The sequence below is a fragment of the Trichoderma camerunense genome (assembly GCF_050948025.1).
Source record: "Trichoderma camerunense strain CBS 138272 chromosome Unknown V8C40scaffold_5, whole genome shotgun sequence".
Taxonomy (NCBI): domain Eukaryota; kingdom Fungi; phylum Ascomycota; class Sordariomycetes; order Hypocreales; family Hypocreaceae; genus Trichoderma; species Trichoderma camerunense.
In genome coordinates, this window is record NW_028145365.1 from 733912 (window position 1) to 757395 (window position 23484).

The 23484-nt window shown below is 50.4% G+C and overlaps 9 protein-coding genes across 9 annotated transcripts; 5 read left to right on the forward strand and 4 right to left on the reverse strand.

Annotated features, from left to right (window-relative positions):
* Positions 1 to 599: 599 nt before the first annotated feature.
* V8C40DRAFT_273727 (mitochondrial elongation factor MEF2) lies at positions 600 to 2917 on the forward strand (the record flags this gene model as incomplete). Its single annotated transcript, XM_083220522.1, has 2 exons — positions 600 to 636; positions 687 to 2917. 2 exons carry the CDS (start codon positions 600 to 602, stop codon positions 2915 to 2917), a joined length of 2268 nt encoding a protein of 755 aa, XP_083075484.1.
* A 2198-nt stretch (positions 2918 to 5115) lies between these two features.
* V8C40DRAFT_172732 (uncharacterized protein) lies at positions 5116 to 7112 on the forward strand. The gene is made up of 3 exons (XM_083211624.1): positions 5116 to 5624; positions 5694 to 5926; positions 5996 to 7112. The coding sequence occupies exons 1-3, from the start codon at positions 5265 to 5267 to the stop codon at positions 6915 to 6917; spliced, it is 1515 nt and encodes a 504-aa protein (XP_083075485.1). The 5' UTR covers positions 5116 to 5264; the 3' UTR covers positions 6918 to 7112.
* An 850-nt stretch (positions 7113 to 7962) lies between these two features.
* Positions 7963 to 10028, reverse strand: V8C40DRAFT_238815 (uncharacterized protein). The gene is made up of 3 exons (XM_083214528.1): positions 9599 to 10028; positions 9192 to 9495; positions 7963 to 9111 (listed from the first exon to the last, which is right to left on the reverse strand). The coding sequence occupies exons 1-3, from the start codon at positions 9925 to 9927 to the stop codon at positions 8146 to 8148; spliced, it is 1599 nt and encodes a 532-aa protein (XP_083075486.1). The 5' UTR covers positions 9928 to 10028; the 3' UTR covers positions 7963 to 8145.
* A 241-nt stretch (positions 10029 to 10269) lies between these two features.
* V8C40DRAFT_238817 (Thiolase, N-terminal domain-containing protein) lies at positions 10270 to 12258 on the reverse strand. The gene is made up of 2 exons (XM_083214529.1): positions 11633 to 12258; positions 10270 to 11569 (listed from the first exon to the last, which is right to left on the reverse strand). Exons 1-2 carry the CDS (start codon positions 11780 to 11782, stop codon positions 10427 to 10429), a joined length of 1293 nt encoding a protein of 430 aa, XP_083075487.1. The 5' UTR covers positions 11783 to 12258; the 3' UTR covers positions 10270 to 10426.
* On the forward strand, positions 12161 to 13943 carry V8C40DRAFT_238820 (E2 ubiquitin-conjugating protein RAD6). Its single transcript, XM_083214530.1, has 4 exons — positions 12161 to 12832; positions 12898 to 12962; positions 13044 to 13268; positions 13362 to 13943. Exons 1-4 carry the CDS (start codon positions 12791 to 12793, stop codon positions 13483 to 13485), a joined length of 456 nt encoding a protein of 151 aa, XP_083075488.1. The 5' UTR covers positions 12161 to 12790; the 3' UTR covers positions 13486 to 13943.
* Positions 13944 to 14795: 852 nt separating this feature from the next.
* Positions 14796 to 18230, forward strand: V8C40DRAFT_172799 (putative kinesin family protein (KinA)). The gene is made up of 3 exons (XM_083211625.1): positions 14796 to 15327; positions 15412 to 17828; positions 17945 to 18230. The coding sequence occupies exons 1-3, from the start codon at positions 15211 to 15213 to the stop codon at positions 18174 to 18176; spliced, it is 2766 nt and encodes a 921-aa protein (XP_083075489.1). The 5' UTR covers positions 14796 to 15210; the 3' UTR covers positions 18177 to 18230.
* On the reverse strand, positions 18231 to 18697 carry V8C40DRAFT_172800 (uncharacterized protein). Its single transcript, XM_083211626.1, has one exon. It carries the CDS (start codon positions 18527 to 18529, stop codon positions 18284 to 18286), a length of 246 nt encoding a protein of 81 aa, XP_083075490.1. The 5' UTR covers positions 18530 to 18697; the 3' UTR covers positions 18231 to 18283.
* Positions 18698 to 18882: 185 nt separating this feature from the next.
* Positions 18883 to 20661, reverse strand: V8C40DRAFT_238824 (uncharacterized protein). The gene is made up of 2 exons (XM_083214531.1): positions 20388 to 20661; positions 18883 to 20311 (listed from the first exon to the last, which is right to left on the reverse strand). Exons 1-2 carry the CDS (start codon positions 20496 to 20498, stop codon positions 19370 to 19372), a joined length of 1053 nt encoding a protein of 350 aa, XP_083075491.1. The 5' UTR covers positions 20499 to 20661; the 3' UTR covers positions 18883 to 19369.
* A 410-nt stretch (positions 20662 to 21071) lies between these two features.
* On the forward strand, positions 21072 to 23470 carry V8C40DRAFT_238827 (leucine carboxy methyltransferase). Its single transcript, XM_083214532.1, has 3 exons — positions 21072 to 21264; positions 21324 to 22037; positions 22146 to 23470. The coding sequence occupies exons 2-3, from the start codon at positions 21755 to 21757 to the stop codon at positions 22961 to 22963; spliced, it is 1101 nt and encodes a 366-aa protein (XP_083075492.1). The 5' UTR covers positions 21072 to 21264; positions 21324 to 21754; the 3' UTR covers positions 22964 to 23470.
* The last annotated feature ends 14 nt before the right edge of the window (positions 23471 to 23484 follow it).

A 23484-nucleotide genomic window follows, 5' to 3' on the forward strand; every position in this document is an offset into this window, starting at 1 on the left:
CAACCAGAACAACTTGAGAGAACTCGATTTAAGCATAGAGGCTTACCTTGTATATGCATACGCTGGGATACATCCCTGCAGGCGCAGCCCAGCCCCTCCAAGCCCCGCTGAGATGAATGAATCAATTGACAAGAGCCATGGAGTAAACCTAGAATTTCAGGCTGAGCTTCGAGAATTCTCAAAGTTAAAATCGCCATACAAACAACTTGCACGTTCCTCAAGGCTCGCTCAATATTGAGTGCTGAGGGTGCAGTCCTGATGTTTGTGGTGCAATTGCCATTACTGCTATTTCTTGCAGTGCCATATTCCGATATTGAATCGTCATGATTGCCCTGGTGCTCTGTCGTCAAACCTCAGTGAGGCAATGCGGCCGCCTCACCAGATCAGGTTATAGAGCCGCGACGGATTTGTCTCCTTTCAAGAAACTTGTCTACCGGAGCAGTAGTGGCGCAAGAAGCATAAGCTCAATGCTTGAAAATACTCGAAATATCGGTATTATCGCCCACGTTGACGCTGTAAGGCTTACGGCTTTATGTACTCAAACATCCTGGCCTCGATGCTTACCCATCGTGTAGGGCAAAACGACGACAACTGAGCGCATGCTATACTATAGTGGTGTGACTCAGCGAGTAGGAGGTATGCAATAGACATGCCCAGAGCTGAAATGACCCAGCTGACAATCTTAGATGTGGATTCCGGCAACACTGTGACCGATTTCCTTGAGCTTGAGCGGGAGCGTGGAATCACCATCCAATCAGCGGCAATAACATTTCACTGGCCACTACAACAGGATTGCCCTCCTGGAACAGCCCCAAAGACCATCAATCTCATTGATACTCCTGGTCACCAGGATTTCAGGTTTGAAGTTGATCGATGTTTACCAATCCTTGATGGAGCCGTCTGTATCATCGATTCTGTCAAAGGTGTAGAAGCACACACAGAACGAGTTTGGGCCTCTGCCCAGGAGTTCAAAGTTCCGCGAATTGTTTACTGTAACAAGCTGGACCGCGAGGGCGCATCATTCAGAAAATCTGTCTTGGAAATCGGCTCTCGACTCAAAGGATGGCCATTGGTCTGCCAAATTCCGTGGTGGGAGAAGGAGGAATTTGTCGGAGTAATAGACATCATCGATGGGGTAGGGTACAGGTGGAAGACCGAAAGGCAAAAGATTCGATATGAACCCGCCGAGCTCGAAGGGATACTGTCAACTTCAAACCAATCGTTGTTGGCCGAGATGAAAGTAGCACGACAGCGTCTGGTCGAGGGCCTTGCGGATTTTGACGAGGCCGTGATGGATGAATTTTTGGCCGAAAACGAAAATATCCCTGCTTCCTTACTGAAGCAGGCCATCAGGAGAAGCATTCAAAGCGGTGATGGCCGTGTCATACCCGTATTCGCTGGCTCGAGCTTTCGTCATATTGGAGTTGAGCCACTCATGGATGCTATCGCAGACTATCTTCCTAATCCAGCAGAACGTCCAGACGCTGAGGTCAGGGTTGGGAGTACGAAGAGCGAGCTTCGCGAAGCATTGAAAGGAAAAGGCAAGAACACAGTGGATGCCAATGTTAGCTCAGTGGCATCTGTTTTCAAAGTATTCGACCACCCAAAGGAGGGCGTCATCAGTTTTGTGAGAGTTTATCATGGAACTCTTACTCGGAATGCTCCTAGCTTCAACACCCATATGCTTATCCAGGAACGACCAATGGGTATCCTGCAAATCTCTGCGTCCAAGACTGAAGACATTCAAGAGCTTTCTGTTGGTCAAATCGGAGCCCTGAGAGGACTTAAGAAAGCTCGCACTGGAGATACTTTGATCACCATGGCGAGCGGCAAAACTGTCCCTGAACATTTACGACATATCCAGATCAGACCTCCAGAGATTCCTCCACCAGTTGCCTTTCTACAAGTTGATCCATATGGGAATGTAGCAGCACAACAATTAGAGGTCGCTCTGGAAAGCGCTTCTCGAGAAGACCCAAGCCTTCGGTGGAGTAGAAATCCAAAGACTGACCAATTTACCATCCAGGGCATGGGAAAGCTCCACCTGGATGTATCACTCTACAATATGAGGCAGAAGCATAAGATAGATGCTGAGTTTGGTCCTATCGAGGTCGACTACAAGGAATGTGTTACCGCCATGACCTCACCTCAGCATGCAGTTTTTGACCGTCCAGTTGCGGGCAAGCCAGGCAAGGTTACCTGCACCGCTACTCTCAGACCGATAGAAGCTGGGGAACAGGAAGACCTGATGGAAGCCGGCCTTGAAAAAGACGGCAACATTGTCCAGATAGATATTCCCATGGAGGGCGAAGCCACCGCCTTGCTTGTTGATGTGGATGAGGCACGCCAACAGCTCTTCAACGGAGCCATAGCTGGGTTGGCCAGGGGGCCTCGCCGTGCGTCGCCGATACACGGCTGCCAAGTTCACATCACTCTTGATACGTCTCGCGATGCGCTAGAGACACCAACTGGAGGCCATTTCAGTAGTGCGGCTAAAACTGCCGTCCAAGCAGCTCTTAGAGATGCGTTCGATAAAAGCCAGATTGGCATTTTAGAGCCCATCATGTTGACGCACATTACCTGCCCGGAAGCGGCCGCTGGAACAGTCCAGCATGACATAACAGCCGGTGCGGGTGGTCATGTCCTCGAAGTCAACGATCGTTCTGCAGAGTCTGCCAGCGACGAGTTGATCGATATCTCCAAGATTTACGCGCCACCTGATCCCTATGACTCGATCACCTCGTTGAGAAGCAAGAAATCTACTGCTCGCATGGTCGAGATAGTAGCAAAAGTCCCCTACAAGGAGATGCTGAACTATGACGAGCATCTACGAAGCAAGACCGCAGGCCGGCATTCTATGACTATGTCATTCGATTCTTTTGCAAGAGTGGTTGGCCATCGAGAAAAGGATCTCTGAAAGGCCTTTGAAGCAAGCACGCCATTATGACCAACGCCAACGCAATTAAACTGTTGTATACCAATGTAAATAAAAAAGCAAAGCCGGGGATTTGCAAATCTTCTCCCGATGAAAAGGCGTCACATAACTATCAACACAGGGCAATATATGAAACCATATAGTATTATGCAAAGCAGGTTGAAGAAACCAATTCTCTTGGCTTGATGATTTGAGCATCTGGTCCAAAAGATCAATCGTACTGGAGTTTGATGGATCACCTCAATGCCAAGAATGCAAGCGATTTGATTAGACCGCAGCACAAGAGACGAGTAGATGAAATCTCGCATGATGCCACTTTTATTGGAGACCGGGATACTGCAAGTATAAGATACCTAGAAGAAATCACATCTCATCACTGTTCCCCTACCTTGGCAAAGCCATCGGCGGCAGCTGCTGGCGGAGCTGATGATATCGCGGCGATGAGCGAGATTTGGAGATTTTGCTGAGCACAGAGCATGGAGATGGAGATGGAGCACGGAGTAAGACGGCATGTCTCTTCCAGAATCCGCCAGACTCTCACTGGATTACGGAAAAGCACTCCCTTGCTGAACATGCACTCCTTGCAAAGCACAGACGTCCTCGCCAGGATTGGTGCCAGGCAACAATTCGCTGGTCGAGACTGGATTGAGCCTAGCTTTTTCATGCTTGGCTTTCTCTGGACAAGCAACGGAGAACTTTGGTCTAGCATGTAATGACAGCTTGTGGGCGTTCATGCTCGTGTTGAGTGGAGCACGTCGTTTACACAAAATTTCTCTCCCTTGCAACCCCGTGCGGAAAAAAGGAGTGCCCCATGTCCAAACCCCAGTCTAGCTCGGCTTCTAGGGAGAGCAGCTCGACCGCCACATCCTCTACCGCACTAGCAAACGGGCAGCAGAAAAAGACCTGATGTTTGGAAGCAAGACTTGTTTCAGCAGATTTGGTTTTGAACCGTCTCAAGATTGAAATTGGCGAGCGCCACCAGCAAGCGACGGTTTGTTTTCTGAGTCGTGTTGCAGCAAGGAGACGGTTGGGCGCCCCCTCTGGTCTAATTGGATTCTTCTAATTACCTATTCGTGGGGTGACACCGTCAGCCTCAGCTGTCTTACAGCACAGGCAATAATAACGGTGAAGTCGGTTGGGGTTGGGGGGAGATCAGCAAAGACGCAGCGATTCGGAGCGTTCCGCCAAATCTCGCCTTTGGTGTCGTCGATCAATTTCTTCTCCTCGCCTGTCAGTGTGATTTGACTGCGGTGATGTGCTTGTACGGAACGACGGAACGATATGTCCGACTACTGGTAGAATGGCTGCGGTGGCCCCGACAAACGGCAGACGTCCAATCATGGTGATATTGGTACGCTCAAGTCGGGGCATCAGGGGCACTGGCTGCCCTTCTCTGTGAACACAACACCGCGCCAACAAACATGTCGAGGTCAGCTAGGGGTTCACAATGCTGTTGCTACTGAGATAGACTATGACTACACAGATTACTACTTCCAGGACCTACTCCGCACTATTAACGGTTAGCACCGAGATCAGCACTTTTGTTGGACTCATGGCTTTGTGCTGTTCTGGCTTGTGAACCGCCAATACAGCACACAGACGCTGCCCTCGACACCGAGAGCCCCCCGTCTGGCTCAGCCCTCGAGGCGGATAATGGGATTCATACCCGTTGCAGTTAATGCAGCGTTCGATACGTATCTCACACTAGGAGGGCCTTAATTTCCTTTGGCCCTGGCTAAGTGGCTGGATTGGTCGACGGTTTCCCAGGGGAGAAGCAAGCCGCACCCTGATTGGCTCACGGCTTGTTTAATTTCGACGCGCTCATCCCACGGTATCCACAGAGCGAGACCCAGCATCACAGCCCATCTTCAGCAAAGCGGTCGAGGCATTATTAGCTTATGAGATGAGCCTGGTCTGGTCAGAGTACTCGCAGCATGTATCGTAGCAGTTGTCGTCCAGTTTTGAACTAACCACAAGTCAATCCCTTCCTTTACTAGCCCATTGTCGCCCTGCTCGTCCGCGGGCTCCATCTCACTCTCTTTTCATAGAACTTCTCGACCGTCACCGCCGTCTCTCTCTTTTTCATTCGTTTTGCGCTGTGTCGTTTCGTGTCGTGTCGTGTTTTGTGTGGACGAGCTCTTCTTTTTGCCGTCGCCTCTGTCGCTCTCTTTGCCTGATTGTTTTGTGACACGACTCTCACTTGTTCCTGTTTGTTGGAAAACTTCGAATCGAGCCGTCGCACTCGCCCTTGTCGAGCGACCTCTGCTCTCACCCTCTCTCGCGCCAGTAATCACTAATCGATTCACACTCTCGTTTTCAACGCGCCACCATGAAGGTTACAGACGTCCAGGCCGCCCTCGCGTCGGCCGTTGTGCTTCTCTCATTGCCAGCCGGCACCGTCGCCTCGTCACACAGGAGGTTTCACCAGCTTCCCAATAAGAAGCACACTCACCTTCGCTCTCCTCACACAGTAGAGGACGCCAACTCTATCGTCAAGCGAGGACAATGCGCGTTCCCGACCGATGATCCCAACTTGGTTGCTGTCACGCCCGATGCTGAGAATGCTGGCTGGGCTATGAGCCCGGATCAGCCTTGCACGCCAGGTCACTACTGCCCAATTGCTTGCAAGCCCGGTATGGTTATGGCTCAATGGGATCCCGATTCTTCATACTCCTACCCGGCTTCCATGGTAAGTTAATTAAATCGATAAGAAGAGAGAATGACCAATATCGCCGGTTTCAGTCGCTGACAGCATTAGAACGGAGGATTGTTCTGTGACAACAGTGGCACGGTTCACAAGCCTTTCCCCAACAAGCCGTACTGTGTTGAAGGTACTGGCTCTGTCGTAGCTGTCAACGACTGTGGTGAGCCCATGTCGTGGTGCCAGACTGTCTTGCCTGGTAACGAGGCCATGCTTATCCCAACTCTTGTCACATCCTCGGCCACGCTTGCTGTTCCCGATACAAGCTACTGGTGTTCAACGGCAGCTCAGTAAGTCACCCACACCAACTTTTGTCTTGCATCCCATGTCCACAGTGTTTGCTAACCTCACTTGTGTAGCTACTACATCAACCCTCCTGGAAGCACTGTTGCCGATTGTGTTTGGGGTGTCTCTAGCAAGCCCGTTGGCAACTGGAGTCCCTACGTTGCCGGCGCCAACACTGACAGCAACGGCAACACATTCGTCAAGCTGGGATGGAACCCCATCTGGCAAGACTCTGCCTTGAAGAGCACGCTGCCCACTTTTGGTATCAAGATCGAGTGCCCCGGCGGTGGCTGCAACGGACTGCCCTGTGAGATTTCGCCCAACTCTGACGGCAGCGTCGAGAGCAACGAATCCTCCGTTGGTGCTGGTAACGCCGCTTTCTGCGTTGTTACTGTCCCCAAGGGTGGCACTGCCAACATTGTGGCTTTCAACGTGGACGGCAGCTCTGGCGGCTCCAGCGGTGATGACTCTGATTCCGGATCTTCTTCTTCTTCGGCTCAGCCCAGCTCCACTCCCCATGGACTCAAGGCCGGTGGCTTCGCCCAGCAGGCCGAGAAGGCTACTTCAACCACAACCACCGCCCAGCCATCATCTACAGAGGTTTCCACCACTGCTACTCCTTCTTCGACCGAGGCCACGTCCACCACTGCAGCCGCCTCATCAACCACTACGGCCGCAGAGTCAACGACACAGACCACCGATGCTACTTCCACAACCGAGGCTGGTTCTACCACCGCTACCACCGCTACCAGCGGCAAGGCTTCCTCAACCACTTCTCAAGCTCGAGCACACGCCTCTGTGAAGCCCGGCATGTTCCACGAGAACGGCACCTCGTCTCACCAGACGACCTCAGCCCCCGCCGAGCCGTCCCAGACCCAGGCCGACTCTGCTCCGGTTACCACAACTACTAAGAAGGGTGAGGCTGGCCGCCAGCAAGGCAGCACCGCCTTTGCAGGCCTTATCGTTGCCTTTGTTGCCGCAGCTTGTTTCCTATAAGAAAAGAAGAATTAATGGCAAGCAGCCTCGTTGATTGTATCTCTGGCAGACAATGTATTCTCACGTCTACTTCAGTGTCCATGTCACCTTTTGTCAGCTGCAGCTTACATATTTTTTTGTTCATATGCTGCTCTAGACTTTATATCACTTGACGCGAGTTTCTCTCACTCTCTCTTTCGCTTCGCATATTTTGGGCCGTTTGATCCCCCTCCCCCTCGTCGCACTTTTTTTTACCCCCTGATATTTTATGCCGCCGTATCTGTATATGGCTCTACTTTTATTTACATAACGCTTATTATATGCTTTACATATAAGCCAATATGCCCTGTCGGCGATAGTGTTTATTGTCTTTGGAGAAATTGGAGGTTGGTGTGTCCGCTATAAGGTGGCATGTCAGTCTTCAAATATCCTCCTCCCCCTTTTCTTTTCTTCAGGAGATTTTCTCCTAATTTTTATCATGATGCCAAAAATACGGTGGCATATTTTATCCATTATGTTTTTTTATTACCATATTTTCTTTACCACAATGTTTTGATTTGCCTTCTTTTGTCGTCGATACCCCTCTTCAGCGGTTAAAGAGAAAGCTTCTTACGAAATCGGAGGACAAGGATCAAAAAAAGAGAAAAGGGAGGGGGAAAAAAGCGAGCGATTCTTTTTACAACTATTTTTTTTTACCTATCAAACATTTATGATGTATGTCCATGGGGGAAAGGCTTTGAAGTGGTTTTTGTCTGTTTTGCTTTTTGCTTTGTTTATTAATGCTCGTGCCAACTACAATGTACTTGAGATGAGTTGTGGGATTACAATTACCACAACCATCAACATAAACAACCCAAAAAAAGGAGCTTAGGATGAGTAGGATAAAGACAGAAATAGCGTGGCTTATGAATTTTACGTTTCTTGAATGTCGCCTGTAGTGAATCGACACGTGTGTAGAAGAGCAACGTAACTAAGACGCCTTAAAATGTGAAGCCTGTGAGCTTATATACTAGGTGCGTTGCCTTGTAGGTCTCAAACATGAATCACAGTTAGCGATATTTGACAGTTTAGGGGGGTATCATTTCGTTTTCTTCTATGGAGTAATTAGCTTCTAATAAACGAACACCAGGCTATGGGGTAGCGCCGGTAGTTAGCACCACCTTATCAAGGATGCTTTGCCCTCTCCCATCCAAACTTGTATTGCCCTAATTAACAAATATCATGCACACCTTCTTTCTCTCTTTCTCTCTCACAATGTCACCCAGCCGGGAACTTGGTCCAAATCAAAGTCGTCTTCGTGCCTCCTTTCCTTAATTGTCAGCCAAACGTTCGGCCAGCCTGCTAGGACAGGGCTGCCTTTTGCTTTTGCTCCGATAATGGCAAACCGGCCCTGGCTGTGCGCAACGAATCCATGCATAAAGCCCTGCTGAACATGAGTGGCAACTGTCATCTCTATATCTTCGTACGTGACCAGGGCGTTACCCCATATGAGCCCCTCGTTGGGGCGGAGCTTCCTGGGGCCGCCTGGGGGAGGGGCAAGAGTCGTTTCGGCAGAAGACTGGACAGTGTTCTTGATGGCTTGCATGAAGAGAGGGTTGGCCTGCGATGGCCGGCCGTGTGTGGTTGGATTGCCGGGCAGCCAGCCTTCAAGGCGGCGCTGAATGTAGGTAGCCACGGTGAGGAGATGGGAGAGGTCGAGTGTTGCTGCTTTGCGGGAGGTGGCATCTTGCGGGGGGACGTATGTCAAGAGGAATGTCTTTCGACTGAGACTCCTCCAGAGAAGCGGGCGAAGGCGGTTGGAAAGTGGCAAAAGAAGGCCCTTTTCAAAGAGCCACGGCTCGTGAGCAGCAAGGTGGGACTGGAACTGTACAAAGTTCCCGGAGCGAATAGCCATGCACATGGGAAGAAAAATGGGTTTCAATGATTGAGCCTCCGGCCGTGATAAGAGTGTAGTTGAAGGGAATCGCCCAAGAAGAAGGTTCGAGGGAATGAGGTAAGTGAGAATGTTGGAGCGATGAGAGACTAGTTGAGGAGGAGTCTGCAAGTATGCCTCCTGGAGACATAACGCAGCGCGGTGATAATGCTGATTGGAGAAGTTGAAACGGCCGAGATAGTAGAGAAAAGTGACGCGCTGAGCCGCAGGATAGAGTGAGAGCGGAGGCGATATGGTTTCGATGTTAACAAATATCATTTTCGCTAGTTGAGTTCTTCGGCACTATTGAACAACGAATTCTGTGATTAGAAAAACTGTTGATGCGCTACAACATTGGGAGTCTAGGATAAAGGGAGGCATACTGCGAAGAGAAGTTTTAGCACGAGGTTGGCAAACATGTAGACGCCAACTCGCTTTCCCTCTGGCTTGCTGGTCCGGGTACCTGACCGGTCGGTCAAGCAAGTGGTGAAGATCTTTTGAATGATCTCAGCAGAAGACTCAGCAACAGACTTGCGGTTGTCATCGTCTACAACGCGAAGCCGACGAGTCAAATCAGGTCGACGGTTGAGATTCATGGTAAGGCGGGCAAGTGTCTCCGAGAGAGACATGCTGACTTGAAGGAGCATTGAACCATAGGTAGGATGTGCGAACGCAGTAGAACAAGAACTGCAAGGCTTTGTTAGCATAAAGAGACAATTCTTCAAGATTCAATCCGCGTGTTTCTGCGTGTTGTGGTTATCAATGGTACTCAATGGCTGAAAAAACTCACTTGACTAGCCCACTGAGAAGCTGATGAGCCCCTAACAAGTCTGCAAAACTGACATCTCGCCAATAGGTCAAGTAATCCTTCATAAAAGCTAACAATCCTGGCCAAGCCGTAGCCTGACCTTCGGGCAGATCGTCCTGCTGCGGCAGAGCATCTTCAACGACCTTGTCAATGGCGTCCTGGCGGCTAAATCTGGCGCGCAGTTCGTTTGCTAGATCGTAATATTGTTTTGGTGATTCCGGCTCTACTTGGAGCCATGATCGGAGCTGATCGCCTTGCTGGTTGCGGACTTGCTGCTGAATCTGGGAGAGGAATTGAGTAACCAGAGACATGGCGTATGCTGAGAAAGTATAGTATATAAATATTTCGGCCTTTGGCGGCCAATGGGGGTTTGGACTTAGTGAGAGTGAGTGTGAGAAAGAGGACGGGCGAGTCGCGTTGAATGAGTGAGAGTGAGGCTGGTGTTGAAGACGGTGTGGCGTCGGACTGGATGTGGCGGTGATTGAATAGCTGTGGCGCGCGTGGTTGTTCGCTTGAGCAGTGACAAGCTGCCCTTTTATTGAATAAATTGTTGAGGCTCATTGGCCTACACAAACTGTTTATATATCTAAACACTTACTGTTTTTTTTAGATGATGATAAGTTTAGCAATTTCAAGTCAAAAATCAAGTCGAATGTCGAACAAATGAATGCTTCATTACTCTAAAATTACATGGCCATTGCTAACTGGAATATTCATGCCCAGCTACATATTCTCTTCGTTCAAAGTATATACATGTTTGTGTTTAGTTTTTCTTTCTTTTTGTCTTCCATTTTATTTTTTGACATCAGTTTAGACGGATTCAATACGCTGCACAACCATGGCTGTGGCAGCGCCTCCTCCGTTGCAGATGGCCGCAACACCGTACTCGCCAGGCTTCAGCTGGTGCAGCAGCGTTGTGAGGATTCGTGATCCGGAGCTGCCCAGGGCGTGACCAAGAGAAATGCCGCCTCCCAGAGGGTTGACACGGGCATTCTCAATGCCAAGAATCTTCTTGTTGGCCAGGACAACGCCTGCAAAAGCCTCGTTGATCTCCCAAATGGCAACCTGATCCTTGGTGATGCCGGCACGCTCCAGAGCGATGGGGATGGCCTTTGCAGGAGCGACTGGGAAGTCGATGGGGTCAACCGCAGCGTCAGCGTGGGCGACGATCCTAGCTAGGACGCGAGAGCCGGATCCGTACTGCTGTGCAATGGCCTTGTTGCCCAGGACTAGAGCACTGGCACCGTCGTTCAGGGTCGACGAGTTGGCAGCGGTAACTGTGCCGGTTCCATCGCGAACAAACGCGGGCTTCAAGGTTGGGACCTTCTCAATCTTGACATCGAGGTAGCCCTCGTCCGCCTCAATGATGACCTCTCCCTTCTTGTTCTTGACGGTGACGGGGGTAATCTCATCAGCAAACGCCTTCTCGGCCCAAGCCTTTTGAGCGTTCTTGTATGACTGGATAGCGAATTCATCTTGCTGCTCTCGGGTGATGTTGTGAGTCTTGGCGGTGTTCTCTGCGCAGTTGCCCATGTGGAACTTGTTGTAGACATCGGTCAGACCATCCTTGATCAACCCGTCCTCAAATGTGACATTGCCGAAAGCAGGCAGACCGCTGGCACGGGGAAGATAGTATGGGACCCGGGTCATGCTCTCCATGCCACCGGCAATCTGGGCCTCGGCCAGGCCTAGCTGAATGTTTTGCGCCGCAAAAGCGACAGCCTTGAGGCCGGAAGAGCACACCTTGTTGATGGTGATGGCCTCGATGGACGTAGGGAGGCCAGCGAAGATGGCAGCCTGTCGGGCGGGCGCTTGGCCCATTCCTCCTCCAAGTACGTTGCCCATGTACACATCAGAGATCTTTTCTATCGGAACCTTTGACTTTTCGAGAGCGGCCTTGATGGCGGTAGCGCCGAGCTGGGGAGCGGGTACGGTGGTGAATGAGCCGTTGAACTGGACAAGTGCAATTGTTAGCATAATCCCAAGATCGTGTATGCGAGCCGCTCAGCAACGTACCTTTGCGGTCGGTGTTCGCGCAGCACTGAGAATGTACGCCTCCTGGATTTCCTTCCTCATGACAGCGCCGGTTGAGAAGTGGCGAGCCGATTTCATTTGGCTGGCCAACTGGCCGAGCCGCCTGGCTGTTCTAAGCTGAGCCTCGGGCATTGTGGGATGGAGTTGCAGAGCTGTATAAGTAGGGGAAGAAGAAGCCAACAAAGAAAAGAGCTATCCGTAGTGAGGGTATCAAAAAAGGCCAATCGAAAGGTGTTTGGAAGATAAATAGAAGCAGAACAGGCTATGTTTTGTTTTTTTATACAGACTGTCGGTAGAAGAGGCGCAGAGAGAGGAGCTTCTGGGCCGTTTCGGTACGCTTCGGCTTAGAGCGGGGAGAGAATCAGCCGAGCGTTTAAGCCGGGATTGCAGGTGACAGAGTCAGAATTGATGCTTGATGCGGGGGGTTGAAAAGCCGGGGAAAGGGGATTTTGTATTATTCCGAGGCAGTGAGTGCTACAACAGTACTCATTAATAAGGTATTCGGGCTCTACAACATCATGGAGCAGATGGTTCAATGTTTTCTAATCTCCTCTTGAGTGCCGGATTCAAGCTCGTGACTAACTAGTACTCCGTCTTCTACACTCCCGCTTCTTCCTAAGCCGCACTCACGTCATCAACCCGAGGCTACAGTACCTAGGTACATTATCAATGCGGCAACTTGGTACAAATTATATCGCCTTAACCAGCCTGCCAGATCAGTCCAGACTGTGGCGTCGCTCCACCATTGCCACATTTCTTTCTTCTACGTCTTTCGCGACGCTGATGCGCTGTCACATGACCATGACTAATCTTTTATTTCTCGCCCCGCCATTGGCCCGTACCCTGACGCCGATTCGCCTGAACCGGCGGGCTGTCAAGCGCTGGCCGTTAGCTGCTAGTGCCACTATCAACGCTCTTTGACTCGTGAGCAGGTTCCGATCTTGGCTCAACTTTCTTCCACAGCACCGAGAAAAAGACTTGTCGGTATTTTTGTCAATCTCATCTTTGCTTCATTCAACTCCTTTGCTTCCAACAGCCGATACTTGTATTTCGAAAAAAGAACTTGAGGAGCAATACCGCCACCTCTTCTCTACCCAACTCGATCTACCCGATTCCTAATCAGACCCCTTGTCGATAGCCATGTCGACAGCTGCCCGACGCCGGTTGATGCGCGACTTCAAGGTTTGTCTGCATAGACCGGATGGGATATCTTCTGCCTTGTTTGCAGTTTCTAATGATGGTTTCAGCGTATGCAGACCGATCCTCCTGCCGGAGTTTCAGCATCTCCCATTCCCGACAATGTCATGACCTGGTTCGTTGCCCCTCACACCTCCACCATCAAGGACATGCAAGGTCCGATTGCTAACCATGTCTCATCGCCCTCGCTGTACAGGAATGCCGTCATTATAGGGCCAGCCGACACACCATTTGAAGATGGAACATTCCGACTCGTTATGCAGTTTGAAGAGCAATACCCCAACAAGCCTCCTCAGGTCAAATTCATCAGCCAGATGTTCCACCCCAACGTCTACGCCACCGGCGAGCTGTGCTTGGATATCCTACAAAACCGATGGAGCCCAACGTATGATGTCGCTGCCGTTCTGACCAGCATTCAAAGGTATGCAAATATCTGCTGTGGGAGCTAATCCCTGACCGCCTCCTCTTGACTCGACGGCTCATTCGCTGACTTGGACAACTTTTCTTTTTGCAGTCTACTTAACGACCCCAACACCGGCTCACCAGCGAACGTGGAGGCCTCGAACCTATACAAAGATAACCGAAAGGAGTATACTAAGCGCGTACGAGAGACTGTTGAAAGAAGTTGGGAAGACTAAAAGGGCCCATGATAACGCTGGAATGACGAGGACATACAGATAGGCGGCGTTTAGACAGCCACCTATCCGCTTCAGGATATCTGAAGGGGAACTTGGACCTAGCCTTTTCATCGTCTTCGTGCCGTATCTAGAAGACTGGGCTCCCAGCAAGAAGGAGGGAAGGATTCATTGCAGGCGTTTTGGTGCATGATATTGAATTGGTTATACCAAGGAAGAGGGACGACTGTTCTCGTATCATGTCTTGTTATTTTCTACCTAGGATTCAAGCGTTTGTTTTTTGACATCATCGCCACTCTGACAGGGATTACCAAGTAGTGATTTAGGCGCAGCGGAATGCCAGATGTTTTCGTTTGTCCATGTCAGGCTTCCTACGAGGGATGATATACCCAAGTACTGATCCACCTCCTTTGTCATCCCCTATCTGCCCCTCTTTCTACAAGTTTGTTGAGTTATATGCGTGAAGAAGACCTCAATCTATTGATTGAAATTCTATTGACCAAGTTTCTATTGACCGGGCTTCTATTGACTAAACTATTGCTTTTGCGAGGGCATCGAGATATCGGGTCGGGTATCAGTTAGCCAGTCCGCTGCCGCTGCGATTCGGCAGTTCACAAGCCCAATTGGGACCTGGTTGGGCCTACATCCAATCCGCTGCCAGCGTCAGCAACCACTGTCAGGCACAAAAGCACAAGGTAGTACTACTAAATCCTGCCGGAGAGTCGATGCTGGTATCTCAAATCCATACCATAATATCACCCGTAATACATCATGGCGCGCTAAGACAAAAAAAGAGACCAACTCGGTGAACTTTTACGCTGTTGTGGTACCCCATCTAGAGTCGGTATGCAGCAATCCATTGCAGCCCCTGGCGGGCCCGGCGAATATTTTCTCTGATTTTTCTAAATTATCTTTTTTGCGTTTCTTTTGAGACGAAAAGCGGCTGTTCAGTGGAAGAACAACGTGAAACGAAACAAAACGAAACACATTAAAACCAACCTGTAAGCATGAAATGTAGAATCAATGCGGCATGAAGTGCTTCGTATCTCCGGAGGTTGAACAGCATTTGCTAGGAATACCTCCTTTGTATCGAAGGCACTTGCATTAGGTAAGCGGATTTGGTGCCTGGCCTAAAAATGCTACTGACGGGTAGTTTAGTGGCACCTGAAGATGTTTAGGGCGCATGTCCAGTGTTTGCAGTGCTGTAATAGCACTCTGGGCGTCTGATCTCCAGCCCCTCCCTCCTAGCCCCCAGGGCACTTCCAACCACCACGCGGCGGCTGTTTTTAGCGCGCTTGTCACCTCCCAAACATTGGAACTCTGAGCTTTTGGGCCCCTCCCCGCCAGTCCCTCCCAGACCGCTGCTTTTGCATCCTCCCTAGAACTTCGTGTCTTGTTCTTGGGGGTTTCCTTTCTTTTTCTTTCCTTCCTTTTCCCTCCCTTACAACGATCCTGCGGCGGGGTTTCTGTTTCTTTTGATCTCACGCAGCTTCGGTTGGGATCAACCATCTGCTCTGTTTTGTTTCTCCTCTTTAGCCCCTCTCTCTCTTCTTTGACCCTCCTGGTAGGGCCAAACGCCAGAGCCCGCCATTTGGGTGAAGAGAGAGAAGCCCTCCTTCGAGATACCGTTGCCTTTGCGTGGCTCAACCGACAACTCAACGGTTGCTTCTCTTTGCCCATGGTCAACAACTTTTCTTGATATCGATATCCTAACGCCATCTGCCCATCATGTCGAACAACAGCATCAAGGTCGTCGCCCGATTCCGGCCTCAGAACCGGATCGAAATCGAATCGGGCGGCAAGCCTATCGTCAGCTTCACCTCGGACGATACCTGTACTCTTGATGTATATTATACCTTTCCCCCTATGCTCGCTATAGTGTTCATCATGTAGAGAGAGTGTCGCTGACCGTTGCCATGATTTATATAGTCCAAAGAGGCACAGGGCTCCTTCACCTTTGACCGAATCTTTGACATGTCATGTAAACAACAAGACATCTTCGACTACTCCATTCGCCCTACCGTCGACGACATTCTCAATGGCTACAACGGTACTGTCTTCGCCTATGGCCAGACTGGTGCTGGTAAATCATACACCATGATGGGAAGCAACATTGATGATCCCGAGCAGAGGGGTGTTATTCCGCGCATTGTCGAGCAAATCTTTGCCAGCATCATGTCCAGCCCCAGCACCATCGAATACACCGTGCGAGTCAGCTACATGGAAATTTACATGGAGAAGATTCGTGACCTGCTGGCTCCGCAGAATGACAATCTCCCTATTCACGAGGAGAAGAACCGTGGTATCTACGTCAAAGGTCTCCTGGAAATCTACGTCTCTAGCGTCCAAGAGGTGTACGAGGTGATGAGGAGAGGAGGAAACGCTCGAATGGTCTCTGCCACCAACATGAACGCAGAGTCTTCACGATCCCACTCCATCTTCGTCATCACCATCACCCAGAAGAACGTCGAGTCTGGTTCGGCGAAGAGCGGCCAGCTGTTCTTGGTCGATTTGGCCGGTAGTGAAAAGGTTGGCAAAACTGGCGCCAGCGGTCAGACGCTTGAGGAAGCCAAAAAGATCAACAAAAGTTTGAGTGCCTTGGGCATGGTCATCAACGCCCTGACTGATGGCAAATCCCACTACGTACCCTACCGAGACTCCAAATTGACCCGTATCCTGCAAGAATCCCTGGGTGGTAACAGTCGAACCACTCTCATCATCAACTGCTCTCCTAGTAGTTATAACGATGCCGAAACCTTGGGAACGCTAAGATTCGGTACCAGAGCAAAATCCATTAAAAACAAGGCCAAGGTCAATGCCGAGCTCAGTCCTGCCGAGCTCAAAGCCCTCCTCAAGAAAGCCCAGGGCCAAGTTACCAACTTCGAGTCCTATATTTCCAACCTCGAGGGCGAAGTTCAGCTGTGGCGAGCTGGAGAGGCAGTTCCCAAAGACAAGTGGGTTCAGCCGATTGCTGATGGAGTTTCCGCGGCCAAGGCTGAGGCAAGAGCACCGCGACCCTCGACGCCCTCGCGGCTTACGGAGAGTCGCTCCGAGACTCCTATTGCCTCTGACCGTGCTGGTACTCCTAGCATAACATTGGAGAAGGACGAACGGGAAGAGTTCCTACGCCGTGAAAATGAGCTTCAGGATCAAATTTCAGAGAAAGAATCGCAGGCTGCGGCTGCCGAGAAGCTGCTTCGCGAGACCAAAGAGGAGCTCTCCTACTTGAAGGAGCACGACAGCAAAATGGGCAAGGAGAATGAGAAGCTTACAACAGAAGTTAATGAATTCAAGATGCAACTCGAGAGACTAAATTTCGAGGGCAAAGAGGCCCTCATCACCATGGACGCTCTTAAGGAAGCCAACTCAGAGCTCACTACTGAATTGGACGACATAAAGCAGCAGCTGCTTGACGCCAAAATGAGCGCCAAGGAGACGGGCGCAGCTCTTGATGAAAAGGAAAAGAAGAAGGCAGAGAAGATGGCCAAAATGATGGCCGGCTTCGAACTCGGAACTGATGTATTCAGCGACAACGAGAAATCCATCGCGGAGACTATCAAGCACATTGATGCTCTGCTTGAACAAAGCACAATTGGCGACCACATCGCGCCAGACGAGTTTAAGCTGCTCCGAGCAAAGATGGTCGAAACCCAAGGCATCGTGAGGCAAGCAGAGCTGTCCATGTACAGCGGGTCGTCCAATGACTTGGATGCCCGACGGAGACAGGAGCTCGAAGCCAGATTAGAGGCTTTGCAGCAAGAATACGAGGATGTGTTGGCTCGCGGCCTTAGCGAAGCCGATGTCGAGGAGGTCAAGGCGCGACTGGAGGCCACCTACGCTAAGCGCGAGAAGTCTCAGGAGCAGCTCGTCGAGGAGCTTAAGGCCGACCTCAACCAGAAAGCGTCAGAGAACGCGAGAATGAAGACCCTCATTGAGGAGCTACAGCAGCGCGTCAAGTCTGGTGGCACCGCTTCCATGGCAAACGGCAAGACTGTTCAACAGCAGATTGCGGAGTTTGACGTCATGAAGAAGAGTCTCATGCGAGACTTGCAGAACCGCTGCGAGCGCGTTGTCGAGTTGGAAATTTCCCTCGATGAGACCCGCGAGCAGTACAACAACGTGCTGCGATCTTCCAACAACCGGGCCCAGCAGAAGAAGATGGCCTTTTTGGAGCGGAATTTGGAACAGCTCACCCAAGTTCAGCGCCAGCTGGTTGAGCAAAATTCTTCTTTGAAGAAGGAGGTTGCCATTGCAGAGCGCAAACTCATTGCGAGAAACGAGCGCATCCAGAGCCTGGAGAGTCTGCTGCAAGACAGTCAGGAGAAGATGGCAACGGCCAATCACAAGTATGTATCCCCGAGCTCCCCCCTTTTTTCATTGCCCACGACAGTACATCAACATAGTGCTACGAGTGAAACATGCTTGAAAAAGCTTGATGCTGACCTAGACTCCTTTAAACTAGGTTCGAGGTCCAGCTTGCCTCCGTCAAGGAGCGCCTCGAGGCTGCCAAAGCTGGCAGCACCCGTGGCCTCGGTGGTGCCGGCGGCGGCTTCAGCTTCTCTAATGCTGGCAGCCGCATTGCCAAGCCTCTCCGTGGTGGCGGCGGCGATGCCCCTGCGACTCCCACGATCCAAGGTGGTGACGGGACTCCCACCAGCAGCAAGCGCGGTAGTTGGTTCTTCAATAAGTCGTAGATTTCCTGCGCGCTTTTGCTTTCTCCGGGCGGCGTTTTGAGTACACTAGAGGCGGTTTTACACACTTGGAACCTTCCATACCCACCCCCTCATTCTCTCCCTCGCTTTCACCCTCCTTCTTCACCTTTTCTCACTCTTCCTTCCCACGCATATGCCGTGCTGACTTTGCTGGTTAAGGCTTTTTCCGCTTTTGATTTCCTCCTTTGCTTTGTATCTTTTGATATGTATTGCTGTTTCTTCCACCCCCTCACCCCTGTCTGCATTTTAAAACAAAGAAAAAAAAGCACAAAAGAACAAAAAAAGGTGAAACGAGGATGATTAAGAGGGGGGGCGTGTGTCCGCGCTATATACATTGTGGCGAGATCAAGAGCAACGAATGACGATTGTTGGATTCTGGTTTTTTATGACTTTTGACGGTTGTGTATTTGACTGAGAGAGCGAGACACAAATGCAATGAATGAGCAAACAAAAGACAGAGATGGAAATAAATCAAGAGCAAAGAGAGAAAATGGGCTGTAGGGCAAGGTAGAGAGTTATCTATAGTTGGAGTTATGCGGTTGGGGAGGGTTATATATGATAAAGATGTCACGCATGAAAGAGTAAAGAGTTAAATTACATGAGATACAGATCAGAATCTTATTTATGACGAGTAACCATGTAGATGCTTGTGAGTGCATCTGCTATCTGCTTCAAGCAAATTGATGGAGGGCAATCTTTTGCTCTGGTATGTTGTTCACTAGAATGTTGAGGACCGAAAGGGGCTTTATTTGCATACTCGCAGCACGGATTTTCAGGGAGTGTCTGTTCGGCACACTCAGTTTGTTATTCGGCATCACATGTCTTAAACTAAAGCTAGCGGTGATATCAAGTATTGGAGGAATATAGTTATGATGCCAGAGAAATTTAGTCATAATACCAAGTACTTTGTAGCTATAGTAGCAGATAGTAAAAAAAAAAAAAAAAAATAGCAATAGCTGCAGAAAATAGTGACAGTAGCAGATATTTGAGGAACTTGGTATCTGCTACCTAAGTAAGTACCGCGCAGTGCCTATCAACAAAAGACTTTCCTTCGCATTCTATTTCAGCACTTGAAATCCATGCAATTGCTTGTAGATAGCCAACTTTGCGTGATGAATAGCCACCCCCATTTAATAGGCATCATCATGAGAGTAATTGTGTTGTAGAGCGAGCAATCAGGTGCTCTTTGAGCCAGCCTTGATAATGGCAAGGGCGGTGGGGATAATAATGACCCACGACAAAAGAGAAACGAAGGCGAAGATGCCCACAATCTTGGCGTAGAGGATAACCACTCGTCGCCAGGCGGCCTTGGAAAAGGTAGACCAAGCGTCGCTAATGGTGGCGTAGCCAAGTCCACCAACAACCGCGGGCTCAACCTTACCCTCAAAGGATCGGTCGAAGGGGATGATGGGGTCTTCGTCCTCGGGCAGGAGCGAAGCCTGGATGCGGACGACAACCACGCGGGCGGGGATGATTACGACGACGTACAGCATTGTGCTGAGGAGGATGTATACCGTAGCCTTGATCAGATAAGCAATGTCGCCGTCGCGAAGAGCGTCGGAGGCACCGCTGGACTTCTTCAAGTTGTCGAGAGTCGGGGCATCGAAGCCAATGAGGACAGCAAGCAGGTAGGGAACCCACTTGTGTACCTGAGTTGCGGCCCAGTAAATCACGATAGCCTTCCAGGTGGCATCAAAGGCGCGCTTGAAAGGAGGCAGGCGGCGCCAGAACCTCCGAGGAGAGGGGTGTGAAATGACAATGTGAACCCAGGCAGTTGCAAACTGAACCAAGACCAAGGAGGCCAGGAGTTCGGCAAAGGGCTTAACAGGACCCCACGAGAAGATGGAGGCGACGATGCCTGTGAGGACGTTCTGGGTAAAAGCACACATGAATCCACGCGTGTTGGCCCTCCACCCGCCATGCGAAGTCAAGAGACGGTTGATGGATCGAAGAGAAGAAGTCACTGTTCGGGCGGCGCCATCAGTAGGCTTGGCCGTAGAGCCAACAGTGGCCTCCTCATCGTTGCCTCCGTTGATAGGAAGGGGTTCGTAGGCAGGAGGATTCTCATCTTCAATAATGGTGAAGACAGGGTAAATGTGGAACAGGGTGTAGTTGACCTACAGGTACATCAAGGTTAGTGGACATGATATCGATTTCAATGATATCGATCTCAACAGCGGAGAGGAAACCTACGAGGAACGAAATAGGTAGCAGAATGAGGAAGTTGACAAGAATCAGAGGCCAGCCCCATGCAGGCATGGTGAAGTCCACCTGCTCTCCTCCTTCATAGACTGTCCACGCCATTGTGATGGATGGCAAAACGGAATCTCCGGGCTTTCAAACGAGAGACAGATGCGCCAACAAAAAAAAAGCGTCACGACAGCCACGCGTGATGGACTTTCGATTTGTTTGGCAAGTTCCAAAGACAAAGAGTACAAAAGAACGAGACTAAAGAAAGTTCAATTCGCGCTGATGGTTGGGGGAGAACAAGACGCTTTATAATGGAGGCGAACCAGATTCTCGGTGGGCTGTCAGGAAGGGGTCACCCCAGTCCAAACGGCTCTAAACGGCGTCAACTAGGCAGCACTGCCCTCCACCCACGGGAAGCCCATCCTGTTTCGACAAGCTCGTGTACACCCATTAGCTGGTAAGCCCGGACTATTGGGAGACGCGGCAAAAGCTTTTCGCTTGCTCGTGCTTTTCGGCCATTTCTGCTTCGGGACAAATAAGCTACTGTAGTATCGAGGGGCGCCAAACAACGGCCTTTACCCGAAGCAGCGCTGTTGAATTATTTCTTACCGGCGCGCGCGAATCACATCACTTGCAGCGCCCAATGCTGGCGTGGAACTTGCATGAGATTGCGTCTCAACTACGATGGTGTGGATGAGGTACATTGTATCATGCTGTCTCGTGAACAATTTATGAAGAATCCTTTGTTCAACAGCTGCTTGCATCGTGCTTGGAATGAGTTGACCCGCGCATCCGCGGAATTTTGTCTCGTGAAATTGAGTGTTCGCGAGTCAGCGTCTCTCTCGGTGTCCGGCAAGCGCTGCGCTGCCTATGTAAGTGGGTATGCTCTGATACTGCAGTAAAGCGATTGAGAAAAAGAGAACCTAAAATAAGAAAAAGAAGTCTCAGTGACAGTTTCAGGCGCCAAGTTGCCACCTGGAGTCAATATTGGCGAGCTATCGAAATTTCTCAAAGCACCGAAAACGTGGGAGAAGATGCAAATGAAGAAGAGCACGAAAAAAAGACAAAGAACGTCTGGCCTTCCTCGTACTTGGGCGGACAATGTCGTGCGTGATTCTGATTCTTTTCTTTGTTAGCGCTGGCGGGCGATTCACGCGGCAGGCGCTGACGACGAGATGCCCCGCCACTTCCCCTGCAAAAGAGCTGAAGTGGGGCGGCAGCTTCACCTGTCACTCGGTATTTCGAATCGATGTACTTTTCCACGAAACTCAGAGTGAGCAGTTACATCTAGCGCATTCTCTTTACTCGTCGCCTTATATCCAACCCCTTGAGACTTCAAAACTTCCGACATGCCCTGAGACCGTCATTCAATGTCAGCGCCATCCATCCCCAATCTTCTCTCTCTCCGGGCCAGAGGCGGTCGGGGCCGAACCCGAGGCCGGGGGCAAGGACGCGGAGGTTTTGGAACCGGCGCCGAAGCTCCTGCTTCTCGCGGCCAGGCCCATGATTCCGTCATCCAGGGAACCGATACGGATGCAGCCGTGTCAAGGTTGAGTGCCGTCGATACGGGCTATCTGAACGATCCATACGCGCGGTATTTTGTGTCTGCTTTTGATGGTCCACCGGCAAGACGATTCCCCATCATCAACAGAGGTTGGTTTCCCATATAACTTGTACCTCTCTCTTACTTGGCCGACACCCTCTTCGCTTCACATCGTCCCCTTTCGTCGAAATAACTATGTGGCTCACATCACGCTACAGGAACATACACGCGTACAACAGCTATAGATAACCTTGTTCACTCGTTCCTTGCAGGAACTGAGGGAGAAGAGCAACAGGGAGGAATCACGAGGCAGATAGTATCTCTTGGTGCTGGCACCGATACTAGGCCTTTCCGGCTCTTTAGTCAAGAAAGCCATCCACAGCTTGTCTATCATGAGATTGACTTTTCAGTAACAAGTGCCAAAAAGCTCAAAACAGTTGAGGCAGTGCCGCCTTTGGCCAGCATCTTGACGAATCGATCAACAGGAGACACAGGTAGCTGGTCAAGCCAGCCGTTGAATGGAGAGTATTTCTGCCACGGGCTAGATATCCGCCGGTTATCACCTGCAGCTACCGACATTCTACCTGGGCTTCGCACCGACGTCCCTACTCTTATCCTCTCAGAATGCTGTCTCTGTTATCTCTCTCAGGAGGAATCAGAGAGTGTGCTTGAGTATTTCTCTTCTCGAATACCCAATATTTCCATCGTAATCTACGAACCGATTCACCTTGGAGATCCTTTTAGTGATACCATGGTATCAAACTTGGCAGCTAGGAATATTCACATGCCTAGCCTCGAGCGCCGCAGAGTCGAAGCAGACGAAGCGGCTCGGCTTAAACGAATGGGGTTTGAGACTACCCGTCAATTGACTATTGATCGCTTGTGGAGCAAGTGGGTGAATGCTGAAGAGAAGGAGAGAGTTGACAGGCTTGAAGGACTCGATGAAATCGAGGAGTGGCAACTACTTGCCGGGCACTATGCCGTTGTATGGAGTTTTAGGGGAGACGGATTCGAGGGGTGGAGAGGCATCGAATAAAAGCAATTGCCGTGCAATGATATACTACATCGGTAGTTCCTGAGCCTGATCCTCACTGCATCGCCATGGAACCTGTGTTAGTCGCGGAGCGAGGCAGATGTCAAGCCTTAAGAGCTGCCCTACATATTAGCCTTGTTTTTTGCTTGTTTGCTATGCGCCATTTCTCGCTTATCGGAGCCTTGCAGGCTGCATACATATCGTTGAAGATTAATGTCGTGCTGTAGGGATGGCTTGTATATCCACAATTGGACTCGGAGGATTGAATCTCAGCCAGCATACGACTTCTCTCTTAGGAGTCATCTTGAACCAGGAGCTGGCTACCTATGTATGTTTGGCCCTCGCAGCTCGGAATGAATCTCCGTACTGTTTGAAGGATCATCTTCATACGTCGCTAGTGTGATACAACTGAGGGTCGTCACTTGATAGACAATTGGCATCTTTTTTTATACCACAACACCCTACAGCAAGCATCCGTACCAGTAAAGAGCATAATATTTTACTTGTAGCACACGGAAATACGA